At 35.7% G+C, this 18,133-nt stretch overlaps 1 protein-coding gene across 5 annotated transcripts in view; it reads left to right on the top strand.

Moving 5' to 3' along the window:
• Positions 1-18,133, top strand: part of LRBA (LPS responsive beige-like anchor protein) — a 791,618-nt gene that overhangs the window by 147,031 nt on the left and 626,454 nt on the right. For all 5 annotated transcript variants that reach the window (XM_044384357.3, XM_026499457.4, XM_026499458.4 and 2 more), the window contains exons 5-8: positions 5,673-5,768; positions 16,420-16,541; positions 16,627-16,753; positions 17,397-17,516. In XM_044384357.3, the coding sequence (XP_044240292.2) occupies positions 5,673-5,768; positions 16,420-16,541; positions 16,627-16,753; positions 17,397-17,516 (465 nt within the window). The remainder of the gene's footprint in view (positions 1-5,672; positions 5,769-16,419; positions 16,542-16,626; positions 16,754-17,396; positions 17,517-18,133) is intronic.

The following is an 18,133-nucleotide window of genomic DNA, read 5'->3' as shown; positions in this document are numbered from 1 at the left end:
TACTTTTGCCATGACCCGACACAGGTACAGACCAAGAGAACTGGGTGTTCCGGGCAGGCTAAAACTTGACCCTTCTTCAAGTTGTTGGTCTTCAAATGTATATTTAACATTTATTAGAGGAAAAGGGTAAGGACAGAGAAGGAAGAGTGTTAGGTAGCAGCACGTAGATTCTCTATTGACCTGAGTAGTTCAGCTGTAGCCCTTAAACTTGAATAACCCACTCAGCGAACACAAGCTGTGCAGTTAATTGGATCCACCCTCCACAGAGTCAGTGGTCCTTTTCAATGAATGGCAATAGTGGTCAAGTTATTTTGAACTCCAGTTGCCTTAGCAAACTGTTTCTTCCTACCACTTTGTTACTTACCTCTTAGAGGAATATTAATAAATATTTTCTCCATTTTTGTTGCATTTCTAGGCTTATTTTAGTGCCCTTTAGAGATCATTGCCCAAAGCACCGCTCAGCCACACCTGATCCTTAATTTAGCTCTGTTGAAATATATTTAAATTGGTGTGTTGCAATTGTATACTCTGTTGTGTTAAAGTGGTTAGACTTGAACGTTTTATCAAGCTTTAGTTCTCTGGCTGCTTTAAGATTTCATCATTAGGGGTGCCTGGCTGGCTCAATGGGTAGGACATGTGACTCTTGATCTCAGGGTCTTGAGTTCATGCCCCATGTTTGGTGTGGAGGTTACTTAAAAAAAAAAAAAATTTCATCCTTAATTTTTACCAATTTGGTTATGTTTCTTGGTGTGGTTTACCTTGTGTTTATTCTTATTACAGTTCTGGTATCTGTGCATTTATAATATAATTTTCAGCAAATTTGGAAACATTTTAGTCATTATTTCTTCAAATATCATTTTCTCATCCCTCCATCCTTTTTTGGGACTCTAATTACATGCATGTCAGCTCTCTTGATAGTGTCTAGTAGGTCACTAAGATCTTTTCACTTATTTTTAAAGCCTTTTCTTTTTGTGCTTCATTTTAGATTGCTTTTATTACTGTATTTTTAAGGAAACTGTTCTTTTCTTCTGCAGTGTGTTGATTCTATCCATTAAAAATTTTCAGATTTCACATTTTTTTATTTCTAAGAATTCTCTTTAATTCTTTTTAGTATCTTATTTTTCCTCATTATGTTCATGTTTTCCTTTAAATCCTTGGGACTGTTGAGCATATTTATAGTATAATAGTTGATTTCATGTTATTATCTACTAAGTCTATTATCTTTGTCATTTTCCAGATCAGTCTTTTACTCACTGATTTTGCTTCTGCTTATAGATCATATTTTCCTTCTTCTAATGCTAGTGATTTTAGATCGAGTGATGTTAGATATAGTGAATTTTTTCTCATTGAGTGCAGGATTTTGTCATATCCCTTTTCAGATTGTTAGACTGTTTTTCAGGCAGATAAATTATTTGTGGATCAACTTTACCCTTCCAGGCTAGTTTAAAAGTTTTCTTTTGGTCGGGTCCAGATTGGCTGTTATTCTAGGGCTAGTTTAGCCTCTTTACTCAGGCCTGATTCTATGACCCCAAGTCTCAGATATGGGATAAGAGGTAGTGTTAAGACCGTGGCCTCTTCACAGTGCCTAGTAGGGAAACAATTTCTGGCTCTATAGTAGCTGTGGGAATTCTTTGACTTACAGTTGTTAATATCTTGACCTCACTTTGTTCAGTTTTATAATAGGCTTGAATAGTTTGATATTAAGCCCAGGAGTCAGTGCAGATTTCTGAAACATCTTGTCTGCATAGCTCTTTTCTCTGTAGTATTCTGCCTTGAAGCTTTTATCTACCTCAGACTACCCATATTCCAGTTTGTGCCTCATCAAGTCAATGAGACCTTCAAATTCTATTTTATTTCCCTCTTCCTGTGCAGTGATAGAAATTGCATGCTGGTAGAAAGTCTGGTGATCTCATGGCTCATTTTGTTTCCTTTTTCTCATGTATCACAGTCTTGAGCTATCTCTTCTTCCATGTCTAAAAATAGGTTTTGTTTCATACATTTTATCCAGTATTCTGGTTGTTTATGGTGCTTTGATAAGTCTAGGTCCTATTACTGTATCGTGTCGAGAAGAGGAAATACAGATCTTCTTCAGCTTACAGTGGGGTTCCATCCTGATAAACCCATTGTAAGTTGAAAATGTCAAAAGTCAAAAATGCATTTAATACACCTACCCTACCAAACAACATAGCTTAGCCTAACCTATCTTAAATGTGCTCAGAACACTTATATTAGCCTACGGTTGGGCAAAGTCATGTAACACAAAACCTGTTTTAGAATATAGTGTTGAATATCTCGTGTAGTTTATTGAATACTGTATTGAAAATGCAAAACAGAATGGTTGTATTCGTACAGAATGGTTTGTAAGTGTATCAGTTTTTTACCCTTGTGATTTTGTGGCTGCTTGGGATCTGTGGCTTGCTGCCACTGCCCAGTGTCGTAAGAGTATTATACTGCATATTGCTAATCATGAGCCTGGGAAAAGATCAAACTTCAAAGTACTATTTCTACTGAATGCATAGAGCTTTTTCACCATTGCGAAGTAAAATTGTAAGTTGAACTGTCAGAAGTCAAGGTCGGTCTATATACTGGTTTCATTTTAGTTTTGATTTATATTCAGTGTATTTATTGTGAATGTATAATTAATACATTTTTGTCGGTGAATATAGAAAACTCTGAGAAAATAGCAGAGGTTATGAATAGATGTGTATTTATAGAGATAGAAATCCCACAACCAAATAAACACAAAATCACTAATAATTAGAGATGTTCAAATTAAAAAAATATTGATATGTCATCTTATGTCTATTAGTGTTAAGGATTATAAAGTTGGATAATAGCAAATATAATTGTGGTAGGGTTATTTTATTTAATTATTTTTTTTGGTGGGGGCTAACATTTATTAGCTGATTGGCAGCTTTGCTTTGTTTCAGCAAATTAAGTCTTTGCATCAGTAGTTGAAACAAAATTATTTGATTCACTATTTTGAGAACTGTTTTCACACTAATGGTAGTAATGGTAGCACAAGATAGACTATAGGGGCGCCTGGGTGGCACAGTGGTTAAGCGTCTGCCTTCGGCTCAGGGCGTGATCCCAGCATTATGGGATCGAGCCCCACATCAGGCTCCTCTGCTAGGAGCCTGCTTCTTCCTCTCCCACTTCCCCTGCTTGTGTTCCCTCTCTCGCTGGCTGTCTCTATCTCTGTCGAATAAATAAAATAAAATCTTAAAAAAAAAAAAAGACTATAGCCTACTTTTTAATTAGCTTACAGCAGAATTCTTTAAATCAAAAAGGAACATGGCTATGCTTAAATGACAGAATTGATGGGATTGATGTCTTTCCCCCTGTCACTTGCTGTGGTGGGCACATTAGAATATTGAAGCATAATTATAATTATCATGGCCAAGTGATTGCATCTAACTTCTGAGGGTTATGTTACATAGTGTTAGATTACACATCTTGTAGTTACATACATATTTTGATTTTTTCTATTTCAAATCCCATGTTTTGTTCCAGTTTTTATTTTATTTTATTTTCAAATCTTTATTTAAATTCTAGTTAGTTAAGATATAGTATAATACTGGTTTCAGGAGTAGAATTTAGTGATTTATCACTTAAGGAAAATAGGGATAGGGTTATTTTGAACCTGTATACTAGTGGTTGGAGTGAGCACTCATTTAGCCAACCTCGAGTAATCTACCACTACTTAGTCACATAAATTATACCCATATCCAGTGACTTGGTAATTTGCTCCTGAGTACATGTTCCATGAAATTCTCAGTTTTATAAGGAAGTACACATGAGGATGTTCAATGAAGCATTATTTTTGGTGGCAGTGAGTTGTCACCATGGGGACTTACCATTAGGAGAGTAGATAGGTAAAATGTATTGGATGCATCGAATAGATCATTATATAGCAGTTAGAATCGATGCAAAAGTTAATATGAGTAGATGCAAGAAGAAGAAGAAAGAAACAGATTCATATATCTAACCCAACATCATTTAAATTATAAGTACAGTCACACAAAAACATTTTTGAAGGAACACATAAAAATATCAAATACGTTTTTATACAGTTGCTTATGTGATTGGGAGTAGAGTGAGAATAGGTTTAGGGCATAAAGGGAGAAAATGATGAGCTGTTAATTAAACGAGCAAGGCCTTGGGGCACCCGACTGGCTCAGTTGGTGGAGCATGCAACTCTTGATCTCAAGGTTGTGAGTTTGAACCCCACATTGGGTGTAGAGATTACCTAAAACAAACAAACAAACAAAAAAAACCCCAAAACCGAAAAAAACTCAGACATTCATGGAATGGTTCTCTAAATGGAAATGCCATAATATTGTATTTTTATTTCTGACTGCAGAGTTATTTTTTGTTATTTCATTTTGGAATTTATTTTTAAAAATCAATACGATTGTGGTACTTGTTATTACACTTTTGTAATTGAGCAGTGTGGCTAATTGAAAATTTCTTGGTCACTTAAGAATAAAGCTCTCCACTTAACATTTAGCTAAAAGAATGCTGGACTCTTTTAGACATTTAGTAGATAGAGCAGATACCAAATAGGATGAAGGCAAGCCAGTGATTTCACTTGTAGTTTGACCCTGTTTAGCACTTTTAATGAAGAAGAATGTACTACACTTTATCCTGTTTGCTTATAAACTGACTAAAATGGTAATGTATATATGATTGTTCTTTGCTTTTCCTTGTAAATAATTTTCATTTTAGCTGTTGTTTCATGTATTAGAGATTTGTGGGACAAAGAGGCATTAAATAAATGTAATGTTACAACTTTTTTATATGCTATCTAGTAAAGGTAATATTGTAGAATGAAATATGACAGGGAGATTGGATCCAGTCTCAGAGGTCAGGGAAGACTGCTATGAGGAAGTGACCATTAAGATGAGCTCTAAAAGATGGGTAAGATTTACTTAACTTAGTTAAGAGGGAAGGGAAGTAGGCCTAGTGAGAACATTTTAAGTCCAAGGAATAGTTTGTGCTCAGGCCCTGTTGTGGGAAGAAGGCAGAGAGGATCTGTGGATGAAGTGCAGAGAGAAGGGAAGATGGAACTGCAGACTGAGGCTAGTGAGGTAGATCGAGTATCTTGTGGGCTGTGTTAAGGCTTTTGGTTTTATTTTAAAGGCAATGGAAGCTGTTGGAGAGAAGCATAATAGAAAGGTAAAAGCATAGTGGTTAAAAGTATGGACTCTCAAGTCAGACAGTTTTGATCCCAGCTTTGCCATTTGCTACCTCTGTGACCTTGGACATGTTCTTCTGTCTCAGAGTCCTCTTCCATAAAATGGGATAATAAAGTACCACCTCTAGGATGGTTATAAGGTTAAAATATTTTTATTGTTTCTTGAAAACAGTCTTAAACAGTGTAATATAGTAAGCATTATTTGTGAAATTAAAAAGTGTTTTAAAGAGGGATGGGTGGTGGGCTGGTATAGTTTGTAATTTTAAAACATTTTTGCTGCAGTATGGAGAAGTTTCAGGTGTCAGGTGCATTTTATATTTCTTTAAAATAGTGAATATAATACGCTTTCTATATGCTTTTAGCTAACAGCATTATTTGGTTATTCTTGGGTATATTAAAGTATGAGTATATTAAAATAAGTATTTTTGTTTTATGGTGAATAATGTGTTTAATGAGTTGTTGATTATTTTCATAGCCTCCACATGCTGGGAAGTTGCTGTCTGTGTTAAAGCATATGCCGCAGAAGTATGGTCCTGATGCCTTTTTCAACTTTCCAGGAAAGAGTGCTGCAGTAAGTAAATTTTAATGAGGAAATTACTTGGAGTGTTTTCCTTGGCTTCCAGAAAGTACAGCCGTGTAAACAATCCTGGCAGGTTCATTGTTAGGTAGAAACTACTTTGCACAGCTTAACTACTCCTTACAGCGGTTATTTGTGTTACCTTTTCCTGTTGTAGAGGTGAGGAAATACAGGCTCAAAGAAATTAAGAACGCTGCCTATTTACAGCTTGGGGCAACAATGGAGTAAGAACCCAATTCTTTTGAACATGTTGTCTTTAGAATTTATCTCTGCATTCTCCAGTAGATATTTATGTGTGACACTTTCACTTTCTATCTTACCGAATATCTATTTTCAGCCTTGCATTTCCCTAAAGGGTGTTTCTTTTGCACCTGGTGTATAGAATGAGAATAACTCTTTGAAGCTTTGTGGCAAGTTCTCCTGATTTGTGAGTTTCCAAATTATATCAGTTTCAGCACTTTTTAAAAAAAATTTTTTTTTTAGTTTCCACATTCTTATAAGTTGTTAATCACTTTAATATAGTTTAAATAAGACATTGATAATAATGTCTGTAATGTTTTGAAATGTTATAGGAGTGCATTGTATAATGCATATGTTAATTATGGAAGCTTTTTTACCTCTTCATATTACATTTGTCTGCTTGTTACTAGCTAACATTTTTTTTGAAGTTATTTCAGCCTGTTCTTTTTCTGAGATTATTTTTTTGTTATTTTTACTTAGTTTCTCATAATATCTTATTTGCTTGTTAGGCCCTATGTGGATAATACCTGTAGAAAGAAAAGAGTGTTTTAAAAGGACATTTGTAATATTTGAATATTTTGCACATAATACACAGCTTTCTTTGGAAAGTTTATTGCTTGTATTGTTTTTCCTTTATAATTTTTCCTTGCTATGCATTTTAGATTTGAAACTTTCCAGAATAATTTTACTCTCTTGACATCAAGCCTATAATTTGCCTCTAATACAAGAAGCAGTCTTAATGAGATTAACTTTTCTGAAGTGCATATTATAATTTTTTTATGTTAACTTTGTTTTTCTTTTAGTTTAAATTCCAGTTAGTTAACATACAGTATAATGTTAGTTTCAGGTAAACATTTTAGTGATTCAGCAATTCCATACATCACCTGGTGCTCATCACAAGTGCCCTCCTTTATCCCCATCACCTGTTTTACCCATCCTGCTGGCCCCCTCCCCTCTGGTAACTATCAGTTTGTTCTCTATAATTAAGAGTTCATTTCTCTGTTTGCCTCTCGCTTTTTTCCCCCCTATGATCATTTGTTTGGATTCTTAAATTCTCCAAATGTGTGGAATCATACGGTATTTGTGTTCTCAGACTTATTTTGCTTAGCATGAGACTCTGTACCTCCATCTGCGGTGTTGCAAATGGCAAGATTTCATTCTTTTTGATGGCTGAGTACTATTCCATTGTGTGTGTGTGTGTGTGTGTGTGTGTGTGTGTGTGTGTGTGTGAATGTGTGTGAGTGTATGTGTATGTATACCACATCTTCTTTATCCATTCATCAGTGGATGGACATTTGGGATCTTTTCATAATTGAGCTATTGTAGATAATTCTGCTATAAACATCAGGGTGTATGTATCCTTTCGAATTAGTATTTTTGTATTCTTTGGGTAAATACCTAGTAGTGCAATTGCTGGGTTGTAAGGTAGCTCTATTTTTAACTTTTTGAGGAACCTCCATATTGTTTTCCAGAGTGACTTCACCAGTTTGCATTCCCGTCAACGGTGCAAGAGGTTCCCCTTTCTCCACATACATGCCAACACTTGTTCTTTCTTATATTGTAGCCATTCTGAAGGTGTGAGGTGATATCTCATTGTAGTTTTTATTTGTATTTCCCTGAAGATGCATGATATTGAGCATCTTTTCATGTGTCTGTTGGCCATCTGTATGTCTTCTTTGGGAAAATGTCTCTTCATGTCTTCTGCCCATTTTTTAATTGGGTTGTTTTTTGGGCATGGAGTTTTATAAGTTCCTTATATATTTTGGATACTAACCTTGTATCAGATATGTCATTTGCAGATATCTCCTTCCATTCCAAAGGTTGCCTTTTAATTTTGATAGTTCCTTCGCTGTGCAGAAGCTTTTTATTTTGATGTAGTACCAATGGTTTATTTTTGCTTTTGTTTTCCTTGCCTTAGGAGACATATCTAGAAAAAAGTTGCTATGGCTGATGTTGAAGAGGTTACTGCCTGTGTTCTCCTCTAGGACTTTAATGGTTTCTTATCTCACGTTTAGGTCTTTGATCCATTTTGAATTTATTTTTGTGTATAGTGTAAGAAAGTGGTCCAGTTTCATTTTTTTGCATGCTGCTGTCCAGTTTTCCCAACACCATTTGTTGAAGAGACTGTCTTTATTCCATTGGATAATCTTTCCTGCTTTGTGGAAGATTAATTGACCATATAGTTGTAGGTTCATTTCTGGGTTTTCTTTTCTGTTCCATTTATCTGTGTGTCTATTTTTGTGTCAGTAACATACTGTTTTGATTACTACAGCTTTGTAATGTAACTTGAAGTCCAAAATTGTAATGCCTCCAACTTTGCTTTTCTTTTTCAAGGTTGGTTTGGCTATTCAGGGTCTTTTGTGGTTCCATATGAATTTTAGGCTTCCTTGTTCTAGCTCTGTGAAAAATGCAGTTGATAGGATCATATGGTTCTTTTTTTTTGTTTTTTTAAAGAGATTTGTTTATTTATTTGAGAGAGAGATGAGGGGGAGGAGTGGCAGAGGGAGTGGGAGAGAGAGAATCTCAAGTAGACTCCCCGCTGAGCATGGAGCCCGACAGGGGGCTTGATCTTACAACCCTGAGATCATGACCTGAGCCGAAATCAAGAATCTGGTGGTTGACTGACTGAGCCACCTAGGTGCCCCAGGATCGTATGGTTCTTATCCTTTCTTTTATTAATGTGTATCCTGTTGACTGATTTGTGAATATTGAACCACCCTTGCAGTCCAAGAGTTAATCCTGCTCAGTTGTGATGAATGATTCTTTTAATGTACTGTTGGATTCGGTTTGCTAGTATTTTATTGACAATTTTTGCATCCATGTTCATCAGGAATATTGGGGCCTATAGTTCTCTTTTTTAGTCAAGTCTTTATCTGGTTTTGATATCGGTAATGTTGGCCTCATAAAATGAATTTCCTTCCGTTTCTATTTTTTGGAACAGTTTGAGAAGAATAGGTATTAACTCTTCTTTAAATATTTGGTTAAATTCACCTGTGAATCCGCCTGGCCTCAGACTTCTGTTTCTTGGGTGATTTTTTATTACTGATTCAGTATCTTTGCTGGTTATCAGTCTGTTCCAGTTTTGTATTTCTTCCTGTTTCAGTTTTGGTAGTTTATGGTCTTCTAATTTGTTGGCACATAGTTTTTCATAATATTCTCTTATAATTGTTTGTATTTCATGATGTTGATTGTTATTTCTCCTCTCTTATTTGTGAATTTATTTATTTGGGTCCTTTCTCTTTTCTATTTGATAAGTCTGGTTAGGGGTTTATCAATTTCATTAATTTTTTTAAAGAACCAGCTCATGGTTTCATTGATCTGTTGTTTTTTAGTTTCTATATAATTTATTTCTGCTCTAATCTGTATTATTTCCTTTCTTTTGCTGGCTTTTGGCTTCATTTGTTGTTCTTTGTCTAGCTCCTTTAAGGTGTAAGTTCAGGTTGTTTATTTGCATTTTTCTTGCTTGTTAAAGTAGGCCTGTATTGCTATATACTTTACTCTTAGTACTGCTTTTGCCACATTCCAAAGGTTTTGGACCACTGTGTTTTCATTTTCAAAGGTCTTGGACTACTGTGTTTTCATTTTCATTTGTTTCCATATATTTTTTTGTTTCTTTGGTTTTCTGGTTGGCCCATTCATTGTTTGGTAGCATGTTCTTTAACCTCTGTGTATTTGTGGTCTTTCCACATTTTTTCTTGTGGTTGACTTTAAGTTTTATAGCGTTGTGGTCAGAAAGTATGCATGGTATGATCTCAAACTTTTTGTACTTGCTGAGGCCTGATTTGTGACCTTGTACGTGATGTATTCTGGAGAAAGTCCCATGTGCACTTGAAAAGAATGTGTATTCTGCTTTAGGATGGAATGTTGGTGGAATGATGAATGTATCTGTTAAGTCCATTTGGTCCACTGTGTCATAGATGATCTCTCCATTGATGTAAGAAGGGTATTAAAGTCCCCTACTAGTATTGTATTATTATCAATTAGTTTCTTTATATTTGTTATTAAATGTTTTATATATTTGGATGCTCCCATGTTGAGTACATAAATATTTACAATTGTTAGATCTTGTTGGATTGTCCCCTTTATTATTATATAATGCCCTTCTTCATCTCTTGTTACAGTCTTTGGCTTAGTCTAGTTTGTCTGATATAAGCATTACTACTCTGGCATCTTTTGATGTCTATTTGCACGATAAATGTTTCTCCATCCTCTTACTTTCAGTCTGTAGTTGTCTTTAGGTATAAAATGAGTCTCTTGTAGACAGCATATAGATGGGTCTTGATTTTTAATCTTTTTTTCTTTCCAAATTTTTATATAAATTCTAGTTAACAGATATTGTAATATTGGTTTTAGGAGTAGAATTTAGTGATTCATCATTTGCATGTAATACCCAATGCTCATCATAACAAGTGCCCTCCTTAATACCCATCACCCATTTAGCCCTTCCCCCACCCAACTCCCTCCGTCAACCCACAGTTTGTTCTCTATCATTAAGAGTCTCTTAGCATTTGCTTCCCTCTCTCTTTTTCTTTTTCTTCCTTCCCTAGATGGTTCTTGTTTTTTAATCCATTCTGACACCCTATGTCTTTTTGGTTTTTTATTTATTATTATTGTTATTATTATTTTTAGAGAGAGAGCACAAGCAGGGAGGGGCAGAGGGAGAGGGAGAGAGACTCCCAGACAGGCTCAACGCCCAGCATGGAGCTCAGCACAGGGCTCGATCTCAAAATCCTGAGATCATGACCTGAGCTGAAATCAAGAATTGGATACTTAGCTGACTGAACCACCCACGTTGCCCCCTGACACCCTAAGTATTTATTTCATTTACATTGAAAGTAATTATTGATAGATATGTGTCTAGTACCATTTTGCTACTTGTTTTGTCATTGTTTTTGGAGATTTTCTCTGTTCTCTTTCTTGTCTTTGTCACTTTTGGTTTTTCCTTTCCACTGAAAGAGTTCCCTTTAATACTTTTTGCAGGGCTGGTTTAGTGGTCACAAATTCCTTTAGTTTTTGTTTGTGTGGGAAACTCTTCATCTCTCCTTGTATTCTGAATGATAGCCTTGCTGGGTAGAGTGTTTTTGGTTGCAGCTTTTTTCCATTCAGTACTTTGAATGTATCATGCCACTCCTTTCTGGCTTGCCAAGTTTCTGTTGAGAAATCTGCAGCTAGCTTTATGGGTCTTCCCTTGTAAGTTAAGGACTTCTTTTGTGTTGCTGCTTTTAAGATATTTTTCTTTACCACTATATTTTGCATATTTAATTATAATACGTCTTGGTGTTGTCCTGCTTTTGTTGATTTTGTTGGGAGTTACCTGTGCCTTCTGGATCTGGATGTCTGTTTCCTCCCCTAGATTAGGGAATTTTTCAGCTATGATTTCCTCTAATAAATTTCTGTCCCCTTTTCTCTCTCTCCTTCTTTTTGGGACTCATATAATACAAATGTTACTATATTTGATGGAGTCACTGAGTTCTGTAAATCTATTCTCATGTTCCATAATTATTCTTTCTCTCTTTGGTTTAGCTTCATTATTTTCCCTTATTTTGTTTTCTGTATCACTTACTCATTCTTCTGCTTCTTTCAGTCTTGTGTTCATTGCATCAATCCTGTTTCCAATCTCAATTATTGCATTTTTCATTCTGACTGTTTTTTAACTCTTTTATCTCTGCATTAAGTCTTCTATTCTTTTCTCAAGTCCAGCAAGTATCCTTATGTTTGTTACTTTAAATTCTCCATGAGACACATTACTTATATCCATTTCCCTTAGATCTCTGTCTGGGACCTTATCTTGTACTTTCATTTGTGATGAGTGTCTTTGTCTTGGCATTTTATCTAAGTCTCTGCCTTCTTTTATGTGTTAGAAAAGCCTGTTATATTTCCTGCTCCTAAGAGTAATGGCTTTATGAGGAAGAGGTCATACAGTGTCCAGGGCCTGGTGCTTCAGGGAGTGTCTCTGGTGTGTGCTGTGTGCACTTTCCTGTTGTGTTTTGGCTGCTCTATCCTTTAGACCATTTATCTGCAGAGACTCTCTTTGCCTGAAGTAGCAGCGTTTGGTCCTTGGTCAGAATGTGGTGAGTTTTAACTAGGTGTGCTCTGGTTTGCTTGTTAAGTGAGGCCTGATAGCTACTTCCACTAGAACTGAAGCCCTGCAGAACTCTCTGGTTGGGAGACGTGGTGTGGGCAGGGGTTTCTGCTGTTCTTTTGGAGAAGTGGTCTGCCCAGCTGTGACTGAGGCAAGGTTGACCAAGGGCAGTACCACCAGAGCCAGGGTGTGGGACTTGGTGAAGCAGGTTAGGCAGCTAGTGTCCAGGCTGCTTCCCTAAGGTGGCTCTGTGTTTGTGCAGAGGGGTGGGGGGAGGAAAATGGCACCATCCAGCTCCTTTGTTCCTGCAGAGGCGTTTCTGTGCCTACTGCAATCAGGGAAGCACTCTGAGAAGAGCAAGTAGTCTTTCCCACTGTGTGTCCTAGGGTTTTTTCCAGATTGCTGTCTTCACACTGTCCACCTCCAGGTTGTTGGCCTGCCTTCTGTTCAGGAGCAGTGCAGTGCCCTCTGGACTCTATCCCAGCAAGTCTGCTGACTTTTAAAGCTTCAGGCTTTAGGGTGTTGTGGGCAGGAGCCTGCACTGGTTTGCTGGGTGAGGGTCTCGCCGTGCTAGAACTGAGGCAAGCTTGACTGAGAAGGGCAGTTGTGCCAGAGTGCAGGGTGTGGGATTTGCTATAAGGAGGTCAGGTAGCCAGTGTTGGGGGTGAGCCCCTTTCTGCAGATGGCTCTGTGTATATGCTGAGAGGCGGGGGAGGGAAATGGTGCCAGCTGGGTCCTTTTTTCCAGAGAGGCATCTCCTTGAGTACCACTTCTCAGGGACATGCTCCACTAACCTCCCCCCACTGTGACCGAGGCGCTCCTCAGATCACTCTGTCCATGCTCTCTGCCCCTGGGTTGTTTGCCTGCCTTCTCTCTAGGAGTAGGGCAGCACCCTTAGGGCTCTATTCCAGCCAAGCCCATTGACCTTTAAAACTCCAGTTTTCAAGCCCTGCTGGTTGCAAGAACTCATGAAAATCAGCCCCTCTCATTTTCCCAGGCTGTGTCTTTGGGGGAAATGTTCTTGTGTGTTCCCCTGTGTGCTCTTCTCTCTCTCGCATTTCTCTGCGACCATGGCTCCTTCCTCTCTGCAGCACCTGTGATCTCCCCTAAACCACATCTCCACATTTCCTGCCTTCCTTGGTGTGGAGTCTTGTCTCCCTTTAGTTGTGGAGTTTGTTCTGTCAGTCTTCACGTTGATTTCTGTGGTATTTAGAATGATTTGATAGTTATCTAGCGGTGTTCCTGGGACTAGATGAGCCTAGGGTCCTCCTACTCTTCTGCCATCTTCTTTTCTCTATAATCTTGCATATTATATTGTTTATAATTCTCTGAGTTCATAATGTGTCTATTCCACTTACTTGCATTTATCTTGGAAGTGGGATAGTTCAGCCAAACAGCTTTTGGAAATTTTAGAGAATAGGTGTTTTAAATATATTCAGTGACTCACTTCTTTTCTTAAATATAGCTTTTTTAAAGGGAAATTAAAGTATTCATGGATAAATTATTTTTATAAAACTTTGCATTTTCTTTTTCTTTTTTAGAGAGAGCGCATGTGCATGTATATGAGCTGTGGGGGAGGGGGAGAGGGAGAGAGAATCTTTTTTTTTTAAAGATTTTATTTATTTATTTGAGAGAGAGAGAGAGCGCACATGCACAAGCAGGGGGAGCAGCAGAGGGATCGGGAGAGGCAGGCTCTCCGCTGAGCAGGGAGCCTGATGCGGGGCTCGACCTGAGCCTAAAACAGTTGCTTTAACCGACTGAGGCACCCCAGGAGAGAGAGAATCTTAAGCAGGCTTCACAGCCAGCATGGAGCCCAACATTGTCCTTGATCTCACGACCCTGAGATCATGACCTGAGCTGAAATCAAGAGTCAGACGCTTAGCATTGCAACTTTTGCATTTTCTATTCTCATTTTTTAGTGAGAGAAAACATATATACACATTGAATATGTATTCTGTTGTTTTATTTTTTTGAAGTAAGCTTTATGTCCAACTTGGGTCTTGAACTCACAACCCCAAGATCAAGAGTCACATGCTTCACCAACTGAACCAACCAGGTGCCCCCTACTTTTTTTTTTTTCTTAATGCAACATTTGTTTTAAAATGGTCTCTTAAACTATCGGTAGTGTTATTGCATAAATTTGGCTCTGTGATGTTTTTCATGTTTTATGGGATATCTTACATGTAAGGATATATGTATGTTACGGTATATATGTAGATAAGTGCATATGTAAATTATAATAGTTTAAAAACTTGTGTAGTCTGATCTTTTTGAACAGCTTTATTATAATCCACATGTGATACCATTCATTTGTACAGTGTACAGTTGAATGTTTTATGGTGTTTACAGAGTTGTGCAACCACCATCACAGTCAAGTTTAGAACATTTTCCTCTTTCCCAGAAGAAACCCTGTTTTCTTTAGCCCATTTCCTTCTCAAACTCCCAGGCTTAAGCAACCACTACTCTACTTTTTTTGTGGATTTCTCTATTCTGGACAGTTCATACATATGGAGTCATACAATATCTGGCTTTTTGTGATTGTCTTTTTTCATTTAGCATACTGTTCTCGAGGCCCATCCATGTTGTAGCATGAATTATTGCTTCGTTCCTTTTTAATATTCTAATGTAAGATATCTACCTTTTGTTTAATCAGTCATTACTTAGTGGATATTTGAGTTGATTCCACTTTTTTGGGCTATTACGAATAATATGGCTTTGGGTTTTTGCATGCAAGTTTCTGTGTGGACATGTTTTCATTTCATTTCTCTTGTGTATGTACACCGGAGTGGAATTGCTGGGTCATATTGAACATCTATGTTTAAACATTTGAGGAACTTCCAGATTGTTTTCCAAAGTGGCTGTATCATATTACAGTCCCACCTGCAATTTATGAGGGTTCCAATTTCTTTGTATGCTTGCCAACCCTTGTTAATGCCCATCATTTTGATTATAGCCATCCTAGTGGGTGTCAGGTAGTATCCTACCATGGTTTTGATGTGCATTTCCTTAGTGACTAATGATGTTGAGCATCTTTTCATGTCCGAATTGGCCATTTGTGTAACTTCTTTGGACACCTGGCTATTCATATCTTTTGTCCTTTCTTAGATTGTGTTTGTCTTTTTATTATTGAGTTGTAAAAGTTCTTTATTTATTCTGGGTACAAGTTCCTTATCAGATGTATGATTTACAGATATTTTCTTTAGTTCTTTTGGCTTGTCTTTTAACTTTTTTGATGATATTCTTTAAAGCACAAACCTTTTTTAATTTTAATGAAGTCCAGTTGATATACTTTTTCCTTTGGTTGCTTGTGCTTTTGGTGGCCTAATTAACAAGGATTTACTTAACCCAGGGTTGCAAAGATTTACCCCTATTTTTTCTTACAAGAGTTTTATAGTTTTAACTTTTACATTTAGATCTATGATTTATTTGGGGTTATTTTTCGTATATAATGTAAGAAAGTAGTCAGCTTCATACTTTTGCTTGTGGATACCCAGTTATCCCAGCACATTTGTTGAAAAAACTATTATTTCCTCATTGAATTGTCTTGAGATTCTTGTTGAAAATCAGTAGAACACAAATATAAGGGTTTATTTTTGGGCTCTCAGTTGTAGTTCATTGACCTATATTTCTGTTTTTTTTTTTTGCCAGTACCACACAGTCTTTATAATAGTACCTTTGTGTGCTAGGTTTTTAATTTGATAATATAAGTATCCAACTTTGTTTTTTTTGCTATTCTGGGTTCCTTGCATTATGTGCTTTTAAGTAAAATTTGATTTAAAAATTTGTAACTTTAAATAAAATTATGATCTTTTCAATAAAATTTTAAACCAGGTAGTGAAGTCATTTATGTAGTGTTTTGAATATAATTTTAAAATGTTATGAACTAATTCTTTCCAGCTTTATATTTGCTAATAAAAAATCATATTCTAAGCTTTTTCCATAACTTTTTTCCTTTCGTGTCCATCTTTCTCTATTCTAATACCTTATCATTTGAGAAACAGATTTCCGATTTGATATTACTACCTACCTCTTTTAATTGGAATGGTTTTGAATCTTTTTTTCGTTGTAAGAAATGAAGCAAATAAGATTTGTGTATCCAGCAGGACACATGGAATGTTTTTATCATTTAAAGTAATATTACTATGTATTTTGGAAAATTTAAGTTATTAAAAGTCTTTTGGATAAGGAGACTTTTAGATATTTTAATCATGGTATAGAATAACATGTAGTAGGAATATATACAGTATTGTAAAGTCTCATTTTCTTGATTTCAGTAATAAAGTTTTTTCATGTGAATCAGTAACTCAGAGTTTTTTCCTTTAGGCCATTGCATTACCTCCTATAGCCAAATGGCCATACCAGAATGGTTTTACATTTCATACCTGGCTAAGAATGGATCCTGTAAATAACATCAATGTGGATAAGGATAAACCATATTTATATTGGTATGTATTTTTGTAACTTAGTGTTATTATCTTACTTTGAAAGTGAGAGAATATTTAGAGGTAAAATGAAAATTATTCTTTGTAGTTTCAGAACAAGCAAAGGTCTTGGTTATTCTGCTCACTTTGTTGGGGGCTGTTTGATTATAACATCAATAAAGTCAAAAGGAAAAGGCTTTCAGCACTGTGTGAAATTTGATTTTAAGCCACAAAAGGTATGTGTTCTTATTAGTTAAATTAACAAGCTATGCTAGCCTTCAAAATGCTTTGTTTTAATATTAATGACATAATGTGTGGTAGATCACAACTGTGTTTATTCTGTTTCAGAAAATGAAGTATAAATCACTGGACAATTGTTAACCTCCCTGATTTGAATAATAAAAAGAGTCATATTTTGTTTTTCATTGAATTTAAAAGAAGTACAGGGGAAAATATCAGTGGCAGTTACTTTAGTAGTAGTAGTAATATGTGTTGTCTTTTGTGCCTTAAAATTTAGAGATTAATGAGTGGTGTATGTATATATAAATAAGTAGATAAAACAAATGTGGCAGAATGTTGACAATTGTGGCATCTAGATGGGGGAAAAGAGGGTATTTGTACTGAACTTTAACTTTTTTGGGATATATTTGAAATTTTTCATAATAATAAGTTGGAAAGATAATTTCACAATAAGTTCTTACCTATTGAGAGTTCCCTTGATTAAATATTGTTCTGGAGGTTGAATATTGAATTTAATAAAGATAGTCTTAATTTATTTTTAGATTTAATTGTAATTTATAATTTAAGTTTTACTTGTTGTTATCAATGTGGTTGAGTTATTGCGAGAATCATTTTTTTTTTTTTTAAATTTTTACTTAGTGGTATATGGTAACTATAGTGCACATTTATAACCGATGGAAGAACAGTGAGCTTCGTTGTTACGTGAATGGTGAGCTAGCTTCCTATGGAGAGATAACATGGTTTGTCAACACCAGTGATGTAAGTAATTTGAAAAAAATTATTTTAAAAGCATGAACTTTTAAAATAAGGAGAGTATATTTTACATCGAGAATAAATTTCAGATTACCACAGTGGCAGTTTTATAATGATAGTTTGGCTAGCATGTTAATATATTTATAGAGTAGAACTGTTTTCATAGGTCACATAAGACATTACTGAGTCCTTTTTATAAAATTATTCTGGATAGGGTAGAGATGAGGATTTATAGGTAACAATGGGTATATATTGAAAGTGTATCATTGGTCCATTTATCAAATTAAAGTTGGGAGCTCTACAGAATTCTGATCATTTTTATGAATGAGTTAGATGATACATGCTGATAAATTTTGCAAATAATTCATAGCTGCTACAGAACACTGTTATCTAATAATGTTTTCAGGATTGAAAAAGAGATCCATATATATTAAACTCAAATTTTAAATAGGAATTAAATTAAAAAGTTTTTTTTTTCTCACTAATGACTTTTTTAATAGAGAACTTGAAAAATACAGATCAGGAAAATGATTACAAACCATTCCACCCATTCAACATTAAATGCTTCTTTTGTATCCTATGCTACACATACTTATGTATTATGTAACGACAATCTTAAGAGT

Source organism: Ursus arctos, unplaced genomic scaffold (genome assembly GCF_023065955.2).
Source record: "Ursus arctos isolate Adak ecotype North America unplaced genomic scaffold, UrsArc2.0 scaffold_11, whole genome shotgun sequence".
In the NCBI taxonomy this organism is placed as follows: domain Eukaryota; kingdom Metazoa; phylum Chordata; class Mammalia; order Carnivora; family Ursidae; genus Ursus; species Ursus arctos.
Note: the sequence above shows the minus strand (reverse complement) of the source record. Positions and strands in the feature narration are given on the sequence as shown.